The sequence below is a fragment of the Octopus sinensis genome, linkage group LG3 (assembly GCF_006345805.1).
Source record: "Octopus sinensis linkage group LG3, ASM634580v1, whole genome shotgun sequence".
Lineage (NCBI taxonomy): Eukaryota > Metazoa > Mollusca > Cephalopoda > Octopoda > Octopodidae > Octopus > Octopus sinensis.
The window spans coordinates 101,399,215-101,418,549 of record NC_042999.1 but is presented as its reverse complement, the minus strand read 5'-3'; the positions used below and the strand labels follow the sequence as shown (position 1 = coordinate 101,418,549).

Sequence of the window (19,335 nt, the reverse complement as noted above, 5' to 3'; positions counted from 1 at the left end):
CTGTTTTTGTCTTGTGCTTTTTTTTTCGTTAAGAATTTATTACTCTAGCCAGGGTCGTTAGTAACCGTTGCTTGCATACACCATTCTTCTCAGCTGTCTATTGTATATCATCTCCTCGGTGGCTGATTGCTGCGCACGCGTGTATGCAGTGTATCAGCGGTAGTATACGATACAGGGGAAAGTGAAAGTAGAACGATAAGGAGGTAATAGTGTAGTGAGAGGTATAGGTAGAGTAAGAGATGTTAGATGGAAGTGGATCAAGTGAAAGATTATGAGAGGGTGAGAGATAGGGAGAGTTAGACAAAGAGTGTAAGTGAAAGGGAGGCCAAGTCTGATGAGAGTAGCAAGTGAACGATGGCAATGCAGAAACAAAGTTGTTAAGAGACCACGTGTATGGATTTTAGGTGGGTTTCTGGTTAGTAATACTATCAAGATTTGTTTTCTCATGTATTTTTATCAATCTTTCAGTGATTTTGATTGGCATTTTTTGTGCATGTTTGAATTGTCAATGATCGAACTGATGTCAGCTGCCATGTGGTAAGCTCATTCTAAAGCTTTCTTGATGATGTTTTGTAACTTGGCTCTCTCTCTCCATTGACTGGAATCTGACTCAATGCTCCAGCCGGTATGAGCATAAACTTTTCTCCCAAACTTGCTTCACAATCTGACCCTGATGTCTCAGTCAGTTGATATTCGATAAAACATCATTTTAGATTTTTATGCTTTCTCAAACCTGTGATATGGTTTAAGCTTCTTTCATACGATAAAAAACCCCCAACATTTTCCAAATGTTACAGTATTTGTTACAGAACCTAACCTAACCTAACAATAATTAAACCCATTATGCATAAGTTTCTCTTAATTTTTTACAAGATTCTCTAATGCATTAAATTTCTTTTCATTCTCCTCCTCCTTCTACCTCTGGTCAAATGTCGACAGACGAGAATTTTCATGGGGAAAATATGGTTGGGAAATAGCTCTGGGTGAGGCTGGAAAACAGCAGCCCTTCATTGGAAATAACTTGTCTTTTAGTTTATTACACATATACACATAGCCTGAAATATGTTTGAGTATTCTAAAGAATTTTGATCGAAAGAAAGAAAGGAAAGATGGATAGTGCCAATCATTCTGAAATTTCAAACTGATGATGTTTATTGAGACAGGGTATGTAAAGGAAACACAAATGTCAAAGGCTTCTTATAAATCATACAACAATGTTGTAAACATTGTTGTCAGAGAAATAATTTCTCGTACTAAATAATACATATACACGGGAATTGTGTGTGTCCGTATACATATATATATATATATATATATAATATATATATATATATATATATATAATATATATATGTAAACTGAAAAAACACATATGCATAAAATATATGTATATATGTGTGTAAATGTTAGAGAATGTTTTTTATTCAATTATAAATCATTGAAATAATACACACAACACATACATACATACGTACATACATACATACATACATATTGTAGCTGTGTATATTTACATATACACACATACATAAATGTATGTATACAAATATGTATGTATATGCACGTGTATATGTAGATGCGGTGCGGTATTTTGTACATGTACAGTATATTTTAAAAGACGGCAAATAAGAATAAGTGAATTTGAAAGAAGGAAATCGAAAAGGATCGATACTTACGGATCACCATCGGGATTATATATTTTTAAATGAAAACCCACACAAACCGCCACCAAAAGTATTTTTGCTGAAACCATAAAGCCGTTACGGTGTTGTCAACGCTGTTTTGTGAGCCGAAAATATGCATGTTCACTTTGAACAGAACAACTCAACCCGTTGCGACTGCACTGTGCAGTGTTTGTCGTGGATGGGTAAAGTGCCCGATGGCATTCCAGATGCCGACTGTTGGAAGTTAAATCGTGCAGAGTATTACATGGAGGGATGGTTGGCTTCGGGCAACGCCAGTGCTGTAGTTGGAGTTACCTTTACCACAAGTCACTGTCGGAAGTACGATGCACCTACCAGGTCTAATTTTAACCTCAGAGGACATCGCAGCGAGGTAAGTTAGAAAATTTTCTCCGTCCTTTTCTCTTTTTTTATTTCCATTTTGAAAAAAAAAAGAAGAAAAAAATGAAAAAAAAAAGAAGTGTATGTATTAGTTGGTATGTGTGTGTGTGTGTGTGATTGCGTTATGTGTGACCATCACTGTTTGATGATTTAACGAAAAAGGAGACCTCTATGCGGTTATCGAGCACTGCAGCTTAATCTAAAATCACACACACTACACCCATCCACGATAGACACTGCATCGTATCATCGCAACGGGATAAGTTGCTCTCTTCAAATCTTCAATCACACCCTTAACAAAAGAAATAATTCCTAAACAAACAAATGACATATGATAATGAAGAAACCCTAGACGGTAAATATAAGAAGGAATGGTCAAGCCAGGAGCGTCTTCAATTAAAGGCCTCCTCAAACCAAAACAGGTATGGGGTTAGACACTAACAATAGGTATGCTTGCCCTGACAACGAGAAACCTTTCTGCGTCTATCTGATATGCTAGAAATAACAGCCAAATATATTTCAACGTTCCCTACCGTCTTAACTAAATGTATGATTTATTCACACACACACACACAAGGTGGTGACTGGCAGAGTAGTTAGAGTATCAGATTCTTTTGTGATATTACTTGAAGGTCTGAGTTCAAATCCCACTGAGATTCAGTTAGCTTCTTTGAGAAAAAATCTCCAGAAAAATCGCCCATACCATCCCAGTGCTGCTGTTGGTGTTTCGTCCTCCATATCACATCCTGGATGTTCTGCAAATACAAGGGTGGGAAGGTGTCTGCATCTCCTCATGACTACATTGGGCAGCTAACACTGCGAAAGTATGCTCATACTTGTGAATGATGGGTGTATTATATATATATATATATATATATTTGTGTATACATATATGTATATATATGTGTGTATATATATGTGTGTATATATATGTATGTGTATATATAAGTATAAATGTATATATATATATATATATACACATATATACATGTATATATGTATATAATTGTATAGGTGTGTGTATATATAGATGTATGTATATATATAGATGTATGTATATATATCTACATATATATATAAGTATAAATGTATATATATGTATATATACATGCATATATGTATATATATATATACATGTATATATATGTATATATATATGTATATATATATATACATGTATATATATGTATATATATATGTGTATATATATATACATGTATATATGTATATATTATATATATATATATACATGTATATACATGTATATATATGTGTATATATATATGTATATATACATGTATATATATATGTATATATATATATATATGTGTATATGTATATATATGTATATATATACATGTATATACATGTATATATATGTATATATATACATGTATATACATGTATATATATGTATATATATATATGTATATATATATACATGTATATATATGTATATATATATATATATATATACATGTATATATATGTATATATATACATGTATATATATGTATATATATACATGTATATATGTGTGTGTGTATATATATATAGATATAGGTGCTGGCCTGGCTGTCTAAGAAGCTTGCTTCCCACCAACATGGTTCTGGGTTCAGTTCTATTGCATGGCACCTTAGACAAGTGTCTTCTGTTATAGCCTTAGGCAGACCAAAGCCTTGTGATTGGATTTGGTAAATAGAAACTGAAAGAAGTCCGTTGTGTATATATGTGTGTGTGTTTGTGTATGTATGTGTGTCTTTGTCCCCCCCCCCCATCACTGCTTGGCAACCAGAGTTGGTGTGATTATGTCCCCATAACTTAGCAGTTCAAGAAAAGAGACCGATAACATAAGTACTAGGCTTAAGAAATAAGCCCTGTGATCTATTTACTTGGCTAAAATCCTCCAAGGCGTAGCTCCAGTATGGCCACAGCTAAATGACTGAAACAAGTAAATATATATGTATACAGACACACACACACACACACACACACACACACATATATATATATATATGCATGCATATATGTGCATACACACACATACACACACACATGTAGCAGTATATACACGTCATCGTTGTCATCATTTAATATCTATTTTCCATAGTGGCATGGGTTGGACAGTTTGACATGAGCTGATGAGTCAGAGGACTGTGCCAAGCTCTACTATTGGCTTTGGCTTGGTTTATACAGCTGGATGCCCTTCCTAACACCAACCATTTTACAGAGTGTGCTGCATGCTTTTTATGTGGCACCAGCACTAGCATGGTCACCAAGTAACTTACAAGGCATGACCCTGCAGCTGTGAGGGAGAGTAGAATTTAGGGAGTTAGCTTTGTGCCAGTTGATGAGAGGTATGATAGAGGAACTGAAAAAGGCATTTTGCTGTAGTGGAAATACATGTCCACCCCAGTTGGAAAAAAGAAAGAAGTGTAGAGAGAAGATAGTGGTGAAGATGTGTCAGAGTTTACCCTCAAGGTACAAGGAGATGAATGTAAATAGGAGTGGTGCAGAGGATTGGACAGGGTGAGTCAGAGTGTAAGATTGCAAGATTGCAGATGGACAGTGGGAGATAGAGAGAGAGAGGAATACAGTGCGTGGTGGAAAGCGTGTTAGGAAAATGAGTTGTCGGGGAGAGATTTGTCAGGGACAATTGTGTGCAGATGCATAGACATAAATGATATGCCTTTTAGTTCTCCTGTAGATATATGGATATATATATATATAATATATATATATATATATATATATATATATATCTATATATAAATAAACATGTGTGTGTATATATTTGCATATATATATATGTATATGTATGTATATATTTTTATGTACATGTGCGTTTGTGTATTCTCGGTTTCCATGTGGGTTTGGGTTAGCCAGGTTGTCACAACTTTCCTGGATGGGTCATCAGATTACTAATTGTTGATGGTTTCTGTGGCAGGGTACTTTTCCTAACATGAACTCCTCCACCGAGTGTATTAGGTACAGTTTTTGATAGCATCAGTTCTAGGGAGATTATTATATCTTAGACAAAGCTGAAGAGTACTTCCAACACTGCACTTGACAGAGTGTCCTGGGTGTATTTTATTGTGAGAAAGAGATAGACAACAAGGATTCAGCCAATGAATCTGAGTGTCAGATTTTAATACCAAGGGTTAAGCATAGATAAAGTGTATGGGCTAAATGAACATCTGATGAAGACCCTTAATCTTATACCTGAAGGTGGGGAGAAAGCTAGCATGATAAGTGTAAGGTTGGAAGTGTGTAGCATTGGTGAATGGGTCAGATAGTTGCAATTTTATCCTAGTTACACTGGAAGCAATGTGCAGTGAACCAAAGATGTCCACTACTATCCTTTGTCACACCAACGTCATAGTCTAGAGGGCGTGAGAAGAGGAAGGAGTGATCAAGAGATGAGCAATAGTGTGTGCATTGCTAGAGACAGGATTGGTAAAGGCAAGGGTAACAGAGACAGTCGCATGGATGATAGGCTGGTGAGTGATGAGAAGGATGTGTATTAAGAGGGTTGACCGATAGGAATATTAGAGGGATGAGAAGCTATCAAAGTGGGCAATAATGTAGCTCTGACGGTGTGTGTGTATATATGTATGTGTGTGTGTATGTATGTATATATAGTCATCGTTTTAACATTCACTTTTTCACACCTATACACATATGCATGCATATACATATCTGCAAGCATATATGTTCATACATGTATATACCAAAAGATATACAAACACATTAGACACACACATGCATACATATACGTATGTGTGTATATATATATATATATATATATACATTTATATACTCACACACACATATATTTATGTTCATACATATATACAAATTTTAATATATGTTTTACCATCAATGCGGTCTTTTATTATTATTTCTTCCATGAGGTGCAGCAACTTCAGATTTTACTTCGCTACTTTGCCCGAAGTTTCCTCAGTGTCTTTCGTCTATAGGTTCCGTTCACTTTAAGCATGTGACACTGCTTTACACAGCTGTCCTCCTCCATATGCATCACATGCCTATACTAATGCAGTCTTCTCTCTTGCTCATTTCATCTGATTCTTTATTTGTTTAGTTTTTCTCTCAGCCCGTTTGTGCCCCTTGTATTTATGTATACCAATATTACACATTTTGCTGAGTATGCTTGCACCATTTCTTTCTAGTTTCTGCAAATTCTCTGTGTTAACGGCCCACTTCATAATATCAACCAGCATTGTACTTTGTACATATGCATCAGAGAGTCTGCCCTTCACACTAAGGAAAGATCCTTTGTTACTGGCAAACACAATAGCTCCCTGAACTTTTTCCAGCCAATTCTTACTCTGAGATACTATGGTAATTAGGTACCCTAGTTAATAAAAGCTGTCAAATATTTCTAGCGAACTGTCTGTTCACTACATAGTGTCTATTTTACATGTGCTCTTAATACATATTGCCCTATTTGCACCTACACTTTTTGCATGTTCCATAATTCACATTAGGTACAGTGTATGGCCATTTCCATGATGATATTAGAATCCTATCTTCTAATACTTTTACCTTTACTAAGAGTTCTTTGAAGCTTCTCTATTCTGAGTTTTGTTTCCATGTCTGGCATATCTTTTCTAAGTCTTCTACCAATTCAGCTTTAAAAACTAGGCCATCTGTGTAGAGGAGTTCCCATTGGTGGTTTTAAATTTCTCTGTTATAACTTAGTGGGCTATAATGAAGTGAAGAGAGTGAGGACTGAGCCTTGATTTGCTCCTACCTTCATGTTGAATTCATTGCTATACTCATTAACTCTCACCTTGCTGACTGCATCTCCTTCAGCAAGTTTCCTTATCTTAATACCATGCAATAGTCACAAAGTGACTGTTAAGACAGGAAAACACTCATGCTACATTACACATGTGTACATGCAGGATACTTACACTATCAAAACTTTAACCTACATGGATTTACGCAGGATTGGACTTAAGGACTTATTTCTACAAGATTGGAAAGATGGACTGTGAACTTTTATGGTTCCTTTTTTTCCTCTTTCTTCATCTCCTTATTCCTTTACTTCTGTCCTCTATGTGGTTATTTCATTAATCTATACCCTTCTCATTTTCCCTATGTGTCTCCAATAATGGAATATCCCATACTCTGAGATATCCCAGAGACAGCTGTAAGACTTCAAATCTTTTTTCCAATAATAATAATGTATATGACTTGAGATGTTTGCCTTGCTTTAACATTTGTTGTCCTCTTTAACAATTATATATCCACTATATTGGAAATCTAGTGGAGGCGCGTGGCGTAGTGGTTAGGGTGTCAGCATCATGATTGTAAGGTTGTAGTTTCGATTCCTGGACCTGGCGATGCATTGTGTTCTTGAGCAAAACACTTCATTTCACGTTGCTCCAGTCCACTCAGCTGGCAAAACTGAGTAACGCTGTGATGGACTGGTGTCCCGTCCAGTTTGGGAACACATACACCATAGAAAACGGGCCCATGAGCCTGGCTAGGCTTTAAAAGGGCACATTTATTTATTTTATATTGGAAATCTGTAATGGCTCCATAACTGCCATCTTGGCTATAAACTTGAGCCCCAGTAATCCATTACAGCATTTACCTAGCGTACGTAGTTGTTTAGATCACCTGTGAGCTAACACCCCATATTTTGTATATACATACATACATATATATATAAATAGTTGAAAAATATTCCGTTAAGAACATATTAGAGTACAAAATAGATCTCATTCACCCTTAGAATTATCAGATAGTTAACAGTATTATGGTATACTACCAATTCTAGGCTTAGGCATTTCTTGTGTGTGAAAAATATAAAGGAAAGAATAAATAGAGTCAAAAGGAAGAGGGAGTACGATTCGACAGCTGTTTAATGACCACTACACCTGTTTCAATACAACATAGATCCACATATATACAGGATTTAAATTTAAATTAAGTAAAGGTTTACCTGTATAATAGGACCTACTTGTATCTCCTCAGGTGATATATAGTTGGATGTGATTGCATTGAAATCAAAGCGATTATATATCACCTGAGGAGATATAACTAGGTTTTATTATACAGGTAAACTGTTACTTAATTTAAATTTAAATCGTGTATATATGTGGATCTATGTTGTATTGAAACATGTGTAGTGGTCATTAAACACCTGTCGAATCATACTCCCTCTTCCTTTTGACTCAATTTATTCTTTCCTTTATATATATATATATATATATACACATATTCATACACTTGTAAATATATATATATATATATATATATATATATATATATATATATAAGAAAAAAGGTTTGAAAATGCAATTTAAACGATGTTTATTTACTTAACGGTTTCACTCTTTGGTAAAAGATTGTCAAAAGTTACATTTAAGGAACATTGAATAATATGGGTTCAAAAAAAGTTTTTTACATAATTGTCACATTGAGTATTATGCATTCAAAAAGGTTTTTACATAATTGTCACATTGAGTATTATGCATTCAAAAAGGTTTTTACATAATTGTCACATTGAGTATTATGCATTCAAAAAGGTTTTTACATAATTGTCACATTGGATATTATGAATTCAAAAATGTTTTTTTATACATAATTGTCATATTACATGTATAGATATAGTGTTTGGTAACAGAGAGTTCAATAGTGTGATGAGAATATTTGGGAAAATTTGGCAGAAAAGGATAAAACAAATATATTATTGGGAATGGGTGCGTTAATTATTGGTTGTCGCAAATTGTCACATTACATGTATATATAACAATCTTCGGTATATATATACAGCCTTTTGACAGCAAAAATTAGAATGGCTTTTTTATACATCTCAGAATATTTTAAGTACAAGGCGAGAATATGTTTTTACTGACCTGTTGGGATTAGCAGAAAGGCTGAACTGAGAGAACAGAGGAAGTAGCCAATGTGGTGTATACTTCCCCTTTATGCATGAATGATTTTGGGGTTATCAGGAGGTTAGTATGCGGGTGTGAATAGATGTGTCCGTGCCCGCTGGTCAGATAGCGTCTGTTTGTCACACACATATACACACACACACACACACACAACAACACACACACACACACACACATAGTAAACAAACACACACCACATACAAACAAAACACACACACACACACAGAACACACACACCCACACACAACGCACCCACATATATCACATATACACACAGCACACAAATATAATATGTATCTATATATAACATACACAGATATATAACACACATACACACACACAACACACACACACACACACACACACAACACACGCACACATACATACATAATATAAATATCACACAAATACACCTAGCATATATATACACACATACAATATACACATACAGCATGTAAGCAATATACATACACAATATATGCATGCAATATACATACGCAGTACATACATATAATATATATATATAGACAATGCATATACATATATACACATATACATATAAATAGTGTTTACATACACATACATAGATGTACCACATATACCCACAATACACATACATACAACGCATACACATACACGTACGCATACATATAATGTATATATACACACACACACACATAACATACATACACAATGTATACATATATATACACGCAATGCACATACCTGTATTCACGCATATATAGCACACCTACAATATACATATATACACTGCACACATACACACACATATATACACTTAATTGTACACATACATATACAATACACATACATACAATATACATATACACAATGCGCATGCAAATAATGTACATGTTTATACACACATAAACAAGCAAATAAATATACACACACACACATACACACATACACATATATATACACATATATATATATATATATATATACACATACATACATACATACATATATTTTTTCACACACATACACATACATATATATATATATAAAAAAATTCACCCCCCCCCCCCCCCCACAAACAACACAACTTATAGCGTACACACTCAAATATATCTCTACATGCCGCACACACACACAAACAAAGTACTAACATATACACACATACCATGCATATACACACACAACACACATACACATATATATATATATATATATATATATTTAAAAACAAATACACATGTAAATATATACATACGTACATAATGCTCACACACACACACATACACACACACCCGTACACAGTGCACACACACACACATATATACACACGTGCACACACACATACACACAACGTGCGCGCACGCACACACATACACACACACGCACACAGTGCACACACACACACATATATATATATACACACCCGCGCACACACACACACACAACGTGCACACACACACACACACACACACACACACACACACACAACACTCACACACATACATCACCTACATATATATAATGCATGCGTGTGCATGCCACGTATGTGTGTGGTCAATGCCCGCTAGTGTGTCCTATGCGTGCCGATGCGCGCATGTGCCCGCCCGCACGATATGCTGTGAGCGTGCGCGCGTCCCTGTGTGTTTGCTCTGGATGTGTTTCCAGGGGGTATGTTAGAGTATGTTTAGTTGTGGTCTGTATTTTTGAATAAGATTACTTTCCTTATTTATTCGTGTTTGGTCTGTGGTGTTGTCCAAGCATTGGTATAGTGGGAAGACTAAGAATTTGGGGGACTTATTGTGTGCACAAAGGTCTAAGTGTCCACTTAGTGGTATCTGTCTTGTGGAGGGGTCCCTCAGTTGTTGTCGGTGAACTGTCATTCTGTCTCTCTGAGGGTAGGCTCGTTTGCCCTATGTAATCTTCGTGGCATCCTTCACACCTTATGACGTAGAGTAAATTTTTTGATGCGCACGTGAAATTATTTTTTATGATGAATGTGTGTCCCGAGTGGAACTTGTACGATGATCCCTCAATGAGGTGGATGCAGGTCTTGCAGTTGGGGCGACCACATTTTATGATGGTGGGCGGTGGGTTTGTGTTGTGTAATTTTGCGTTGGTGAGGAGGTTTTTTAGGGATTTAGGTTGTCTCTTACTTTTTATTATTTTATGAGCTGCCAGTATTTTTTTCAGGCGTGGGTCTTGATTTAGTTGTGGAATGTTGTTGTATATAATAGTGTAAGCTTCTGCATTCCTTGGGTTGTGTGTTGAGAGATAAGGGAGGCTATTGACTGTACTGTGGATGTGTTTGGGTTTTCGAAGGTCTTGAATGTTGATTGATTTGGCCCGTTCTATATGTTATATATAGATACATATTATATTTGTGTGCTGTGTGTATATGTGATATATGTGGGTGCGTTGTGTGTGGGTGTGTGTGTTCTGTGTGTGTGTGTGTGTGTGTTGTTTGTATGTGGTGTGTGTTTGTTTACTATGTGTGTGTGTGTGTGTGTGTTGTTGTGTGTGTGTGTGTGTGTGTGTATATATGTGTGTGACAAACAGACGCTATCTGACCAGCGGGCACGGACACATCTATTCACACCCGCATACTAACCTCCTGATAACCCCAAAATCATTCATGCATAAAGGGGAAGTATACACCACATTGGCTACTTCCTCTGTTCTCTCAGTTCAGCCTTTCTGCTAATCCCAACAGGTCAGTAAAAACATATTCTCGCCTTGTACTTAAAATATTCTGAGATGTATAAAAAGCCATTCTAATTTTTGCTGTCAAAAGGCTGTATATATATACCGAAGATTGTATATATATACATGTAATGTGACAATTTGCGACAACCAATAATTAACGCAACCAATTCCCAATAATATATTTGTTTTATCCTTTTCTGCCAAATTTTCCCAATATTCTCATCACACTATTGAACTTCTCTGTTACCAAACACTATATCTATACATGTAATGTGACAATTATGTATAAAAAAAACATTTTTGAATTCATAATATCCAATGTGACAATTATGTAAAAACCTTTTTGAATGCATAATACTCAATGTGACAATTATGTAAAAACCTTTTTGAATGCATAATACTCAATGTGACAATTATGTAAAAACCTTTTTGAATGCATAATACTCAATGTGACAATTATGTAAAAAACTTTTTTTGAACCCATATTATTCAATGTTTCCTTAAATGTAACTTTTGACAATCTTTTACCAAAGAGTGAAACCGGTTAAGTAAATAAACATCGTTTAAATTGCATTTTCAAACCTTTTTTCTTATATAATCCCACTCGTGCGATACCCCACAACTCAACTTTTTTATATATATATATATATATATATACATACACTTATAAATATATATATATCAAATGTTGACCCAATTGGGGACCAGCTACCCAAATCGTGACAGTACTCTAGTAGATAAAGCAATTAAGGATATGAAGACAGGGAAATCCCCTGGCCCATCAAGAATCACCACTGAGATGCTTAAAATATCTGGAGGTGTAAGTTATGGTCTAATCATCCGTATTGTAAATCAGGTCATTCATAACGGATTCATACCCAATGACTGGCGTAGCAGCACTATAGTCAACTGCTACAAAGGTAAAGGGGATGCCTTAAATAGAAATAATTACAGAGGTATCAAATTGTTGGGTCAGGTGATGAAAGTTATGGAGAGAGTCATAGCCCAACTAATTAGAGAGAGAGTTAATCTAGATGAGATGCAGTTTGGTTTTGTGCCAGGTTGAAGCACCATTGATGCTATATTTCTGGTAAGGCAACTGCAAGAGAAATACCTAGCCAAAGTTAAACCCTCTATACTTAGCATTTGTTGACTTGGAGAAAGCTTTTGACAGAGTCCCTTGATCCCTTATCTGATGGTCAATGTGGAAACTAGGGATAGATGAGTGGTTGGTGATAGCTGTACAACCCTTGTACAGGGATGCTACCAGTAAGGTGATGGTGGGCAATGAGTACAGCAAAGAACTCAGGGTACAAGTAGTTCACCAAGGATCGGTACTCAGCCCCTTCTTGTTCCTCTTAGTCCTCCAGGAAATAACAGAGGAATTCAAGACAGGCTGCCCGTGAGAGCTCCTCTTTACTGATGACCTTGCTCTTATAGCTGAATCACTACCTGAACTAGAGAAGTTCCAGGTATGGAAGCAAGGTCTAGAATCGAAATGCACAGAAAATAGATTCCATCAACTGCCAGGTTGACAAGCTAGAGGTAGCAGATAGCTTCCGTTATCTAGGTGACCAAGTTAGTAGCGAAGTTGGATGCTCCAAGAGCGTAGCTGTGAGAATAATATCAGGCTGGGTAAAGTTCAGAGAGCTCCTACCACTGATGGCAGCAAAGGGCTTATCTCTCAGAGTGAAAGGCATATTGTTTGATGACTGTGTGCGAACAGCTATGCTACATGGTAGTGAAACATGGGCTGTGACAGCCAAGGACATGTGTAGGCTTGAAAGAAATGAAGCTGGTATGCTTCGCTGGGTATGCAATGTCAACAGAGTGTAAGCATCTTGAGAGAAAAGTTGGGCATAAGAGGAATCAGATGTGATGTGCAAGAGAGACAGCTGTACTGGTATGGTCATGTGATGAGTATGGGTGAGGACAGCTGTTTAAAGATGTGCTAATCTCTAACTGTGGAGGGAACCTGTGGTAGAGGTAGACCCAAGAAGACATGGGACGAGGTTGTGAAGCATGCTCTTTGAACTTTGAGCCTCACTGAGGCAATGACTAGTGACTGTTATTTTTGGCGATGTGCTCTGCTTGAGAGGACCTGTCAAGCTAAGTGCACCCATGCTGGTGGCACATAAAGAATGTTTTGAATGTTGGGCCTGATGGAAGCAAAGTGGCTGAGTTTCATTTGAGTGTTGGGCCTCACAGAGGCAGTGACCAAGACCTTTGGCATCAAGCTGAGCAAAATCACAGTTGTGGCAGATACTGGTGTCATGCAAATTGGCATCCATGCTGGTGGAATGTAAACACACCCTGGTGTCATGCAAATGGGATCCATGCTGGTGTTATGTAAAAGCATCCATTACACTTTCAGAGTGGTTGGCATTAGAAAGGGCATGATCGGTTGGTGCTTTTCATGTGTCACCAACATGGACGCCAGCCAGGTGGTGCTGGCATCAGCCACATTCGGATGGTGCTTTTTACGTGTCACCGGCATGGGAATCTTAACTACAATTTCCATTTGATTTTTATTTTGATGTTGGTGTTGACGTACTTGACTCAATAGGGCTCCTCAAGAACAGCGGGTCACTCTATGATCCAAGGTTAGCATAGCAGGCTGTCCTGCGGGCCATGAACTCACTTCATTTATCGGGTCTTCACAGTCACAGCATGTCTCAGAGGTCTCGTCATAGCCTCTGTGAGGCCCAATGTATGAAGGTCATGCTTGACCGCCTCATCCCATGTCTTCCTGGGTCTACCTCTACCCCAGATTCCTTCAACAGTTTGTGAGTGGCACATCTTCACACATCTCTCCTCATCCATCCATAGTACATGACCATACCAATGCAAATGTCTCTCCTGCATGTTGCATCCGATGCTTCTTATGTCCAACATTTCTCTCAGGGCGCTTACACTCTGTTGTGCATGGACACTGACATTACACATCCAGTGGATCATGCTAGCTTCATTTCTTTTGAGCCTATGCATGTCCTCTGCAGTCACGGCCCATGTTTCACTGTCGTGAAGCTTGGCAGTTTGAACACATGCGTCGTACAACCTACATTTCACTCTGAGCAAGAAGCCCTTTGTCACCAGTAGGGGAAGAAGCTTTCAAAACTTTGCCCAGGCTATTCTTATTCTAGTGGTAACACTCTCTGTGCATCCACCCCACTACTAACTTGGTCACCTAGGTATCAGAAACTATCAACTACTAGTTTCTTCTCCTAGAGTGTACTGGAATCTGTTTTCAGAGTGTCAGTGGTGTCTATTGCCCCTGTGCATCTGCCGCATATGAAAGCTATCTTCTCGGTTAATTTTCCTTTGATGTTGCTGCTCCTCTTATGTGTCCATAGCTTACACTGGGTATATCTCATGGAGTTTCTACCTACACCTTTTCTACGGATCGAGCAGGGCTACCTACCTAAGATGGTGTGTGGTGAGTTTGCCTTCCTACTTAATAGAACTTTGGTCTTTGCTGCATTAACTCTAATGCTTTTGATTCTAAACCTAGCTTCCACAAATGGCATTTCTTCTCTAGTTCCAGTAGTGATTCAGCTATGAGGGCTAGATCATCAGCATAGAGGAGCTCCCAGGGGCAGCCCATCTTGAATTCCTCTGTTATTGCCTGGAGGACTATGATGCATAAAAGGGGACTGAGGGCTAAGCCTTGGTGGACGCCAACTTCTACCTGAAATTCTTCACTGTACTCATTGCCAATCCTAACCTTATTAACAGCCTCTCTGTAAAGGGCCTGTACAGACCTTATTAACCATTTGTCAATCTCCAGTTTCCGCATTGCCCACCAGATAAGGGATCGGGGGACCCTGTCAAAGGCTTTCTCCAAGTCCACGAAAGCTAAGTATAGGGGTTTATCTTTGGCTAGGTATTTCTCCTGCAGTTGTCGAACCAGGAATATGGCATCAGTGGTGCTTCTACCCAGTACAAAACCAAACTGCATCTCATCTTAGCAGACTCTCTCCCTGATGAGATGGGCTATGACCCTCTCCGTGACCTTCATTACCTGATCCAGCAGTTTGATACCCCTGTAGTTATTTCTATCTACAGCATCACCTTTACCCTTGTAGCAGTTGACTATGGTGCCGCTGCGCTAGTTGTTGGATATGACTCCATCATGAACTACCTGGTTTACAATGCGAGTGACTAGGCCATAGCCTACACCACCAGATGTCTTAAGCATCTCAACAGTGATTCCTGATGGGCCGGGAGCTTTTCCTGGCTTCATACCCTTAATTGCTTTATCTACTAGGGAGCTGTCTATATGGATAGCTAGTCCTTCTACTGGGTCAACATTAGGCAGGCTTTCCTCTTCCCATTCATTCTCCACATTCAGCAGTCTTTCATAATGGCTTCTCCAAGCCTCTTTCTTTTTAGAGTCATTAAAAGCAAGTGCACCACCATTCATTTGGATACATTTCTCTCCTGTGACATCACAATTTGTATTTATATAAATGTGTGTGTGTGTGTTTGTGTGTACATCAATGAAAGGAATAGAAGAAGTAGATATACACTGTGCATGTTTCAAAAGTGTGTGGAATCCATATCATGAAACATTAAAACCATTTCAGAGTTATACCTCATCACTGGTGCATATTTCTTGTTATGTACCCAATGATAAAGTGTACATTATAACGATGAAATGGTTTTAATGTTTCACATTATGAATTCCAAAAAGTTTTGAAACATATGTAGGGTGTACATATTTTTTCCATTCTGTTCTTTCACATATCTGATTATCACAAACTAAGTTGCTTTTGAGCTGGAGTTGTACTGTATCTCTCATCTTATGAGAATTGATTTCTAATTTTGAAATGGAACAAAGTGTATTTGATACATTGATTAATAAATTTTATTGATTGATTATTGTTTCCTTTGTGTTTTCTGTACAAGCCTGTTTATGCTAGAGGATAACCAACTGTTTTACATGATTGATTGGAACACACTACATTGATATATACCTATATATATAAAATATATATATATATACATATATATACATACATATACACATACATATATACATATATATATGTGTGTGTGTGTGTATGTATATAGTAGTGTTTGTGTGTGGAAGATCACATTTAGTATTTGCTAAGTTAACCATAAGGTCTTTTGATTCCAGGTTTTGCTTCCACACCTGGAATTTCTTTTCTAGTTGTGTTACAGAATCTGCTATGAGAGCATGGTCATCAGCATCTTTCAGTTCTCAGGGGCAACTGATATTGAATTCCTCTGTTATGGTCTGGAGGACAATGATGAAGAGAAGGGGACTGAGAACTAAAACCTGAGAAAAACCTACTTGTACACTAAATTCATCACTCTACTCTTGGTTAACTTTCACCTTGCTGACAGAATTTCTGTTCATAGCCTGTACAGCTTTCACTAGTCCCTTGTCCACCCCTAGCTTTCTCAGAGCCCACCATATCACAAAGAGGGGTACTCTGTCAAAGGCTCTCCAAATCAACAAATATGAAGTACACTGGTTTATTCTTAGTCAAATACTTCTGCAGTTGTTTGACTATAAGGATAGCGTCACTAGTGCTTCTCTCCAGCACAAAGCCAAACTACATTTCATCTAATCTAATTCTGTTTCTGATTAACTGGGCCATAACTCTTTCTGTAACTTTCATAACCTGGTCCAACAATTTGATACCTCTTTAATTACTTCTATCTAAGACATCTCCCTTATCTTTGTAGCAGCTGACTATAATGCTGCTACACCACTCATTGGTGATGGCATCTTCCTGAATAATCTGATTAACTATATGGGTGACTAGACCGTATCTTACTCCACAAGATATTTTAAGCATCTCAACAGTAACTCCCAGTGGACCAAGAGCTTTACCTGTCTTCATATCCTTAATTGCTTTATCCTATCATGCTGCTCTCAACACAGATAGCTGGTCCCTCTGTTGGGTTCACATAAGGGAGATTCTCTTTTTCCCATTCATTCTCCACATTTAACAGCCTTTCATTGTATCACTTCCACACCTCTTTCTTTTTGGAGTTACTGAGTGCAAGCATGCCATTATCCATCTGTATGCACTTCTTTCCCACAACATCCTGATTCTCTTTGACACAATGTCTAGCAATCTGCAACAACTCAATTTTCTGATCTTTATGCTGTGAGACATTTACAAACCTCTTCCTTTCTACTTATGCCCTTGCTAGATAAAGCTGTTGCCTAGATTCCCTTTTGGCTACCTGATAACTCTTTGCTTCCATCATTTCTCCAATCTTTTCAAGCCTGTGTCTTTGCTTGTATGATACCAGTGGCTAGCATATGTATATGTACACATCTATAAGTATGTACATACATATAAACCAACAAACATACACACAGACACATATCACACACATACACACAGTGAATGAATATGTGATTAAAATTTTTACTTCCCAACCTCATAGTTTCAACTTCAGTCCCACTGTGTTGCATCTTGAGTAAAAGAAAGCTGAAAGAAGACCTTTGTGTGTGTGTGTGTGTGTGTGTGTGTGTGTGTGTATGTGTGTGTCTATGTCTTGACATCATGTGATTATTGTAAATGAATGTCATTCGAATCATGTCTGGCCATGGGTAAATATTGCCTTGCTTACACTTACAGCTGTGATCAAAAGTTTGGATCATAAAAAAAGAAAAAATTATTATGCCCAACTACAATTCAATTCAAATAGATACAATGTAGAGATATACTCACCTAATAACTGATCCAAAGGTTCAATATCTAGAAGAAAAAATTTTCAGACCTATGATCCAAACTTTTGGCCAAGTAATAATGTATTGCAAATTAAATATAACTTTGGACATTTAATATAAAAATTCTAATTTTCAGGCCTGTGTTTCAAACTTTTGACTGCAATTGTATATGCATGTTTATATGTATATTGAAGAAGATATACTTTCATATGCTAGATTTATATCTATTCCATACATATTACACACAATATACAAGAAACATAAAATAGAGTTGGTTAATAAGATCATAAATTTTAGGATTAGCATTCTTATAATTTTTGTAATAGTAAGATTAAAGGCAGGACCGTTTATACAAATCTGACTCAACAGTAATAATGTTTAATATTTTCTCTGAAGGGATACAGTTTTCTAGAGTTATAGAATGCTTCAAGCCATTAATTAAGGTGTCTTGAAAGCTTTAGGCCAGATTTTAAAAGCTTTTAGTGTTTTGATTTACAGTGAGCATTTTCTTGCCTTGAATTTGAATTTCATTTAGCAAATTCTTCATGTGATCCTTTCTTAAAGAAAAGTGCTTTCCAACACATACATAAGATGCTTTATTTCCTGAATAAGTTTCTTCATGTTAACATTCCTTGATGAGATTGATATAATTTTCATTGAGCATAAGATAGAATACCGTTTCATGCTAGATTGCAGAATTCAAGATAGTGTGCATGATTAGTAAAGAGCAAATGGGCTGAGAGATAAACTGGGTATAAGAGGAATCAGCTGTAGCATGCAAGCAGGAAATCTGCACTTGTACAGACATGTGATGTATATGAAAGATGTAACTGGATAAAAAGTTATTTTAGAGGAAGGGACTTTTGAAAAAAAGAAGATATAAGAAGAATTAAGTCATAGGGAACTGAACCTCATGAAGAAAACAGAGGTTGTGAGTTGA

The 19,335-nt window shown here is 36.9% G+C and overlaps 1 protein-coding gene across 4 annotated transcripts in view; it reads left to right on the top strand.

Moving 5' to 3' along the window:
* Positions 1 to 1,488: 1,488 nt before the first annotated feature.
* Positions 1,489 to 19,335, top strand: part of LOC115209811 (tubby-related protein 4-like) — a 646,703-nt gene continuing 628,856 nt past the window's right edge. For all 4 annotated transcript variants that reach the window (XM_029778367.2, XM_029778365.2, XM_029778366.2 and 1 more), the window contains exon 1: positions 1,489 to 2,055. In XM_029778367.2, coding sequence (XP_029634227.1) covers positions 1,798 to 2,055 — 258 coding nt within the window. In that variant the 5' untranslated portion in view covers positions 1,489 to 1,797. The remainder of the gene's footprint in view (positions 2,056 to 19,335) is intronic.